General features: G+C 38.1%; 1 protein-coding gene across 2 annotated transcripts in view; it reads left to right on the top strand.

Moving 5' to 3' along the window:
* Positions 1-7,098, top strand: part of LOC138966429 (multiple epidermal growth factor-like domains protein 10) — a 73,334-nt gene extending 66,236 nt beyond the window's left edge. For both annotated transcript variants that reach the window (XM_070338665.1, XM_070338666.1), the window contains one exon: positions 1,944-7,098. In XM_070338665.1, the coding sequence (XP_070194766.1) occupies positions 1,944-2,080 (137 nt within the window). In that variant the 3' untranslated portion in view covers positions 2,081-7,098. The remainder of the gene's footprint in view (positions 1-1,943) is intronic.
* The last annotated feature ends 1,766 nt before the right edge of the window (positions 7,099-8,864 follow it).

Here is an 8,864-nt window from a genome sequence, read left to right on the forward strand (position 1 = left end):
TGTCGAACTCACAGAATGAAACTGAACGCAATGCCATTTTTCAGCAAGACCGTATACTCGTAGCATCGTCAGTCCACCGCTCATGGCAAAGGCAGTGAAATTGACAAGAAGAGCGGGGTAGTAGTTGCGCTAAGAAGGATAGCATGCTTTTCTGTACCTCTCTTCGTTTTAACTTTCTGAGCGTGTTTTTAATCCAAACATATCATATCTATATGTTTTTGGAATCAGGAACCGACAAGGAATAAGATGAAAGTGTTTTTAAATTGATTTGGACAATTTAATTTTGATAATAATTTTTATATATTTAATTTTCAGAGCTTGTTTTTAATCCGAATATAACATATTTATATGTTTTTGGAATCAGCAAATGATGGAGAATAAGATGAACGTAAATTTGGATCGTTTTATAAATTTTTATTTTTTTTTACAATTTTCAGATTTTTAATGACCAAAGTCATTAATTAATTTTTAAGCCACCAAGCTGAAATGCAATACCGAACCCCGGGCTTCGTCGAAGATTACTTGACCAAAATTTCAACCAATTTGGTTGAAAAATGAGGGCGTGACAGTGCCGCCTCAACTTTCACGAAAAGCCGGATATGGCGTCATCAAAGACATTTATCAAAAAAATGAAAAAAACGTTCGGGGATATCATACCTAGGAACTCTCATGTCAAATTTCATAAAGATCGGTCCAGTAGTTTAGTCTGAATCGCTCTACACACACACACGCACGCACGCACGCACACACGCACACACGCACACACATACACCACGACCCTCGTTTCGATTCCCCCTCGATGTTAAAATATTTAGTCAAAACTTGACTAAATATAAAAAAAAGCTGGTTTTGGTTAATTGAATTTAAAAATCACACGGATACAGCATTTTAGTATTGACATTTGAAAAAGAATCCGCTTTACGGAGGTATAGCAGCAATGTTGTGTCAAAGGATAAGTGCAAATTGGGAAGGATGCTTGTTTGGCAAGTAAGAGACTGGATAGATCCGTCGTAATTTCAAGACGGTGTACAAAGGGATTAGATGATACCGTCCTTCTTGCTTTAAACCATCTTATAGTCATCATAGATCAATCCAGATGCTTACATGGGGTAAGGGTATGCTTTCATTTGAATGCAAAACCAGAAATCTACAGGCTGGCTGATTTCTGTGCAGAATTGAAATGCTTTGCTGAATTAATTCCGTAACCGATACCTATGTCAATCTGCGAAATCAAATCAGAAAAAAATCCCCAAACCAATTTGCAGTCTGAACACAAAGTAGCCTGGCTCAGTTTTGCTAAGGCCAAAAAAAAAATAGGTGTGGTTACGGTAACATAGCCCCAAAAAATAGGGTAGGTAGGTAGGCAATCACTTTTTTTTTTTTAACTTTTTTTTCTAATGTGTACAAATTAATCCTACTTGACAGGGAAATAAGTGTGCGACACGGGCGCTTTCGCTTTCATTGCGTGTTTTGCACTCGTTTTTTTTGTTTGTTTGTTTTGTGACAAATGTAATAAAAAGTTATAGGATCGGCCCCTAAAAATAGGGTAGGTCGGGTTACTGTAACCACACCTATTTTTTTTTTAGGCCTAAAGCCCAGGTCCCACTATCACGAATATTTTGGCAAACTACAACGAGTTACCACGAGTTTGCCACAACGGTGTCGGCCAGGAATGATTGCGAAAAATCGGCCGAACAATTAAGGACGAAGTAATGGGAACCACAACGACCTGGACAATTTTCCCCGCGAATCCCAAATCGTTGTGGTTGGCCGTCAAAATTCGTCACAGTGGGACCTTGGCTTAAAGCTCTCACCCCATTAACAAAAATGTGTGATGCTTTCTATGGTCGTTTACACGGAAAGGAAGGTATAGTTAACGATAGCCATAATAAAGCTCAGAAAAAACAGTAACATTACGCTTCAACTTCCTCTCTTATGAACAGGTCAGGCTTTTGAACCCGTAGGAGTGGAACGGCGTATTACTAGTGCATCTAGTGACGACTCTGACGACAATGAGGAAATTGGAAATGTACCGTCGACTGGAGATCCAGCTACTGCCCATGACGGCTACTTAATTTAATCCTTTATAGAGCTAGAATTGGTTGCTTCCATGTAAAGGCAGTAGCTCTAGGCCTTAAGTTAGAGTTTTTGTGCGAATCTTCCCTGTTACCATTTTTTATTTTGATGTGCCTAAGATGTCCGAGCCGTGTCACACTTGCCTTGTTCGTGTTTTTATTTGCAAGGAGTAAGATTGATGGTAGTCCGACGCGTTGGATGCAAAATGTTAGCTGTTTTTACAGTGAAGAATGTACTTGTTTTTGTTCTGCACGCCTTGAATACACCTCTGGCCTATTTGCCCAGAAACGCCTGTATTTATCTGGAGATGTTGAAAAAAACCCAGGTCCCCCACAACAAGTGTCCATTGTCCATATTAACGCTCGCAGTATTAAAAATAAAATTGATCTATTGCATCCTGAAGTCCAAAAGCATGACGTTTTAACCATATCTGAGACTTGGTTATCCCATACAGACGACAGTTCCTCACTACTGATCCCAAATTTTCAACCTCCAATAAGACTAGACAGACCAAACGACCCACATGGGGGAGTAGCCATTTATGTTAAAACATATTTGTTTTGTAAGCCACGTCCAGACCTGCACGTGCCAGGACTTGAAGCAGTCTGGACTGAAATTAAGTTTCATAAAGATAGACTTTTAGTGGGTTCTTTTTATCGACCACCTGATGCGAAGGTCCAATATTGGGACTTAGTTGACGAAAGCATTCGTCGAGTAAATAACCAGTTTGTCAAATTTATCGTCCTTGGAGACTTTAACTCCGATTTTGGTAGTAACCCCTCCCAGCATCTCCTGAACTTATTGAACTTATATCAACTTACCCAACTTGTAACCCTGCCAACACGTGTCACGGAGACAAGTAGTACCTGCCTAGATTTAATAATAACCCAAACCCCGCAAATGATACAGCGCGTAGATGTTTTTCCTCCTGTGTGTAGTGACCACAGTGTACCATGTGCAGTATTAAACACTGTAGTTATTCCTAATCGCTCATTTAAAAGAACCATTTATAATTATGATAAGATGAATATTGAAAGTTTTTGTGGATCACTTTCCCAAGTTGATTGGTCTGCTGTCTTTATTGATAAATGTCTTGATGAAAATGTCCAAGATTTTACTCAGATTTTCATGAGCATTGCCAAAGAGAATATGCCGGTTAAGACTGTAACAGTTCGATCGGAGGACAAGGAGTGGGTAACATCTGACATCTTAGATTTAATTGATGCACGCGATCAGATACACACTAAAGCGAGATTAACCGATTTACCCGAAGATTGGTTGTTGTATCGACAGACACGTAATTCATTGACACAAAAGAAAAGAGAAAGAATTATTGAGTATTATTCCAATTTGGATACAAAGATCTCAGACCCTTCAAAATTCGGAACTAAACAATGGTGGAAATTAGTTAAATCCTTTATGAATAAGAAGGGTATGAAAACTGAGGAACTTCCACCAATCCACTCAGAAGGTCAAATACATTATTTAAACCACGATAAAGCCAATATTTTTAATGATCAGTTTATTCAGAATTCGTCCATTGAGAATCCAGACGATGAACCTCCCGAAATACAAATTTCTGATTGTTTTATGAATAATTTAGTCTTGTCAGTTAATGAAGTAAAAGATGTTATTATAAATTTGAAGAAGACGAAAGCTGCAGGTCCCGATTTAATACATAACCGATTATTAATTGCTTCTGTGGATGTTGTATCAGAACCCCTTTTAAAAATATTTAATAGAAGTTTAGTTGAAGGAAAATTTCCTGCCTCGTGGAAACTAGCCCATGTTACCCCAGTATATAAAAAAGGTCCAGCAGAAATGTGTAATAATTACCGTCCTATATCATTACTGAGTTGTGTTGGTAAGGTGTTAGAAAGATGTGTTTATGTACATGTTTTTGATTTCTTAAAGGCAAATCACATACTCATTCCACAGCAGTCTGTTTTTTTGCCAGATGATTCATGTGTATTCCAATTGATTTCGATTTACAATGAATTTTGTTCCTGTCATGACAGAGGCATTACGACCCAAGCTGTATTTTTTGATGTGTCGAAAGCGTTCGATAGAGTGTGGCACAAGGGCCTTTTGGCCAAGTTAGAAGCAGTGGGCATTAGAGGTCGGTTATTATTATGGTTCTGTGATTATTTAACAGACCGCAAGCAAGTTGTTGTAATTAAGGGAACACAGTCTCATGTTAAAAAGATTCCTGCCGGTGTTCCACAAGGATCCGTGCTAGGCCCGCTCTTATTTCTGGTTTATATTAATGATATTGTAAAGAATATTGAATCCGGAATTAAGTTGTTTGCTGACGACACAAGCATGTATCTTGCATTAGAAGATGTAGACAGACGAACCAATATATTAAATCAAGATCTTGATAAAATTAGTGCATGGGCCAATAAATGGAAAGTTAAATTTAACGAGACTAAGACTGAATTGTTAAATATTCAACGTGATTTAATCCCCCCTCAACCCTTGTTTTTCAACAATGTCTTTTTAGAAAAAGTAGATCAACACAAACACCTTGGAGTGATTTTACAGAGCACCTGCAAGTGGGATGCCCACATCCAAAGTATAGTTAAAAAAGCGAATTTACTGATTAATTGTTTACGATTTTATAAATATAGATTAAGTCGAAAAAGTTTGGAAATAATGTACAAGTCTTTTATTTTACCCCATTTCGACTATGCAGATGTTGTTTGGGATAATTGCACTAAGATAATGGCAGATGCATTAGAAAAATTACACTTAGAAGCCCTACGAATTATAATAGGTGGAGTTAAGGGCACTAGCCATGCAAAGCTGTATGAGGAAAGTGGGCTATGTAGCCTTGAAGAACGAAGGAAAAGACATAAATTAATTGTTTTTCATAAGATGATACATAACAAATGCCCCCAGTACTTAGTAAATGTATTGCCCCCTCTTGTAGTTGACATTAATCCGTATCATAGACGAAGACCATTAGAAAGATATGTGCCTCCTCATAGAACCGAATTATTTCGCAACTCTTTTATCCCCAAAACGACTGTACTATGGAACACCTTACCAGATAACGTTAAAATGACCACCTCCTTGAGCGAGTTCAAAAATTATTTGTTAAATGCTGATTTTAAAGTACCATGCCATTATTATTTTGGAGAAAGATTTGAACAAGTACATCATTGCAGATTGCGTATTGGTATGAGTGATTTGAATTTTGATTTATGTAAGCGGCACCTTAAGGATTGCTCTCAATGCGAGTGTGGTTATCCCAGCGAGACTGCTGAACATTACTTATTGCATTGTCCCTTGTATAGAGATATAAGATTATTGTCCATTGATAATTTGACAAATGATTATAAGTATATCGAAATATTATTGAAAGGCATCCCGCAATATTCACGAAATGTCAACCAGACCATATTCATAACTGTACAGGACTATATTAGACAGACGGGCAGGTTCCGTAAATGAGCCTCTATATTTCACTCATTACATTTATTAGACACTGTCATGCGACATGCTGCCTGACAAACTTTTCCCTATAACCTCTCTCATGTTCTTTTGTTGTTTTCCGACTTATCAATTATGTCTCGATTTATGCGCAATGTAGTGACTTTTCCTCTGATCACAATACGCATTAACTTTGTGCGAGTGTCTTATGTGCACTTATTACAATTGAAAAAATCCCCTCAAATATTGGCGCTCCAAGTCTTCTTCTTCTTCTTCTTTTTCCCTTAAGCTAGCTACTAGCTAGCTGCCCTTTCCCCACCTCCTGTATCACCAACCCCTTCCCATTTTCTGCTTGTTTGTGTATCTGTTTTGTCTTTTGTTTTGTTTTTCGTTTCCTGAAATGAGCTAATGTACTTATTCCGCCATCATGCTAACCTTTGTTTTGTAATTACTATGATTGCTTAAAATAAGCATTATATGCTTGAGTATGTAATCATCCATGCATTGTTCTTGTCATGATTAAAATTGAATAAAGTTTTGTTTAAACCAAATCGTGGAGAGAAGGCCAGATTACGAGCGTATGCAGATGGATCGTGGAAGCATACATGTCTATAATTCTTGCACACAGCATTAACGCAAGAAAGGTTATCACTTGGTTTAATTCTCAGTGGCCAAATCTTCGAGGACAGTGAATCTCCTTATGAGCTACTGAGCCTGATAATATTGTTGGATCTATGCATTGCTTCTAAAACGTTTGATAATTTTCTGGCCGTAACAACAATAGCCACCACAAATTGCGGGGAGCTGACAACCGCCAACGCCTGCCGACTCCGTATTCTTCTGACGCCAACACGTCTTCTTTGTTCGTGGGCTACAGCTCCCATGAACACTCGATTTTTACAAGTGGACTTTTACAGGGCTCTCCACGGATGCTTTTCCTTACAGTTTTTCTCGTCGTTGAAATTCAGCCAAGTGTTAATTTTCGTTAATTTTGAATGAAAAATAGACGATTACATCAGTACTGACGGTACGCATAATACGCAATCCTAGTGCGTCCCGCGCGGGACCCGCGATATAAAAACATTTAGTCAATCTGTATCATGGAAGGGCGCTGGTTCTGAGCGACGCTTAATTCTCGAGATAGGTGTGACCACATGACGTCATTTATACTTTTGTCATCGAAGATCTTTTGTATTTCAATCAGTGTCATTTCCCAGTTCTGTGTCCTTCGGTCGTTCTGACTGATTTGACAAGTTGAGAAAACCAATGACATTTTACTTTTGCGAAGCTACTGAATATGACAAGAAAAGAAAGCGTGAAGAAGTATGTTCAGTTTGGGTCCTGCCAGACTTTATGACCAACTATTTCTCCCTTGGAAGAAAAGGAAGATGTCTGCTTTTCGTCTGCTTTGAAGGTAGGGAGATTTTACAGCGCACACGGTAAATTGCAAGTCGTAATGGACAAGAATGTTGTTCGCAAAGAAATGTTGATCATTTGCTCCGGAACTGCAACATCGATTTGCCATAACCAAAAATTCTGGCTATGTGGGAACAGTCTGGTAGTGTCATATGTTTTAAATGGATTTGGAAGAATTGCTCATAATTTACAAAGCACTGCACTCCGGCCCTGTTCTTTTTTTCGTCACACCCAAAACTGTTATTTGTTTTGGGCGACGCAGCATTAGTAGGCATCAAACTAAAAGATCAACACCAAATAGCAGTCATCGCCGAGACTACATTCAGATACAGTAGTATCGGCTGAACTTCCCGAGAGACCGAGACTCCGCGAAGCATGCGAACATTATACTCGATCTACTTTCTTTAATTCTGAGCGCGTTTTTCAAGTAAACATAACGTATCTATATATTTTTTAATTCAGAAGAAGATGAAGAATACAAGGCAGTCAATTTGTAATCGGCTGTAAGTGAAAAAATGTTTTTAATGACAACTTTAATTAGCAAACTAATTAACTAATTATTAGGCTTCCAAGGTGAAATGCAAACGCAAAGTCCGGCCTTCGTCGAAGTTTGTTTGTACAAAATTTCAATAAATTTGGTAAAAAAATGAGGGCGTGACAGTGCCGCCTCAACAATCACTAAAAGCCGGATATGACGTCATCAGAGACATTTATCGAAAAAATGAAAAAACGTGTCAGGGGATATCATACACAGGAACTCTCTTCTCAAGTTTCATGAAGTTCGGTCTAGTAGTTGTGTCTGAATCGCTCTACACACACACACGCACACACACACGCACGCACACACACACACACACACACACACACACACACACACACACACGACACACACACATACATACATACATACATACATACATACATACACCACGACCCTCGTCTCGGTTCCCCGTCTATGTAAAAACATTTAGTCAAAATTTGACTAAATGTAATAAAAGTAAAAAGAATTACAACATCACGTTTCTATTGCTAAGAAAAAAAGTAGAAACACTTTCTCCCTCCCTCTGCCCCTCCCCCCTCTCTCTCTCTCTCTCTCTCTCTCTCTCTCTCTCTCTCTTTCTCTCTCTCTCTCTCTCTCTCTCTCTCTCTCTCTCTCTCTCTCTCTCTCTCTCTCTCTCTCTCTCTCTCTCTCTCTCTCTCTCACTCTTTCTGAATATTGCGAGCATTGGGATTTACGTCTGAATTCAGGAAAAACAAAAGTATTAGTAATTTTCTCGCGGGAAAATACGAAATATTCTCACATTCGTTTATGCAGGTCAGAAATTAGAAGTGGTTTTTGGCTACCAGTATTTAGGATTGTATATAATAATAAATTCAATGTAGCCCAAAAATGTTTGTATGTAAAAGCCTCAAGGGCTATGTTTGGCCTTTTGAAAAAATGTAAGAAGGTAATGTTACCCCTAGATATCCAGTTAGAATTGTTTGACAGGATGATTGTGCCAATTTTATTGTATGGATGTGAAGTATGGTGTCCTGGTATGCTAAATCTAGCTTCAAAGCTGCAATTAAGATTTTATAAAATTGTTTTGAAGTTGGGTAAGTCAACTCCCAGCAAAATGGTCTATGGTGAAACTGGACAGTACCCACTGGAAATTCTGGCGAAAAATAGAATGTTAAATTTTTGGTTTAAACTGTTGAATGTTAATTGCAGGTATAAGTTTTCCAGTATAGTATATCGTTTTTTGTATCGCCAGTATGAAGAGAATATTTATAAATCACCTTATTTGAATTGTATAGAAACAACGCTAAATAACCTTGGCCTAAGTGGAATGTGGATAAACCAGTGGAAGCTGAGTTGTTCTAGCCACTGGTTCAAACTAAAAACATTACAGTGTTTGAAAGACCAATATGTACAGATATGGTTTTCTGATTTAAAT

Source organism: Littorina saxatilis, linkage group LG5, assembly GCF_037325665.1.
Source record: "Littorina saxatilis isolate snail1 linkage group LG5, US_GU_Lsax_2.0, whole genome shotgun sequence".
Taxonomy (NCBI): domain Eukaryota; kingdom Metazoa; phylum Mollusca; class Gastropoda; order Littorinimorpha; family Littorinidae; genus Littorina; species Littorina saxatilis.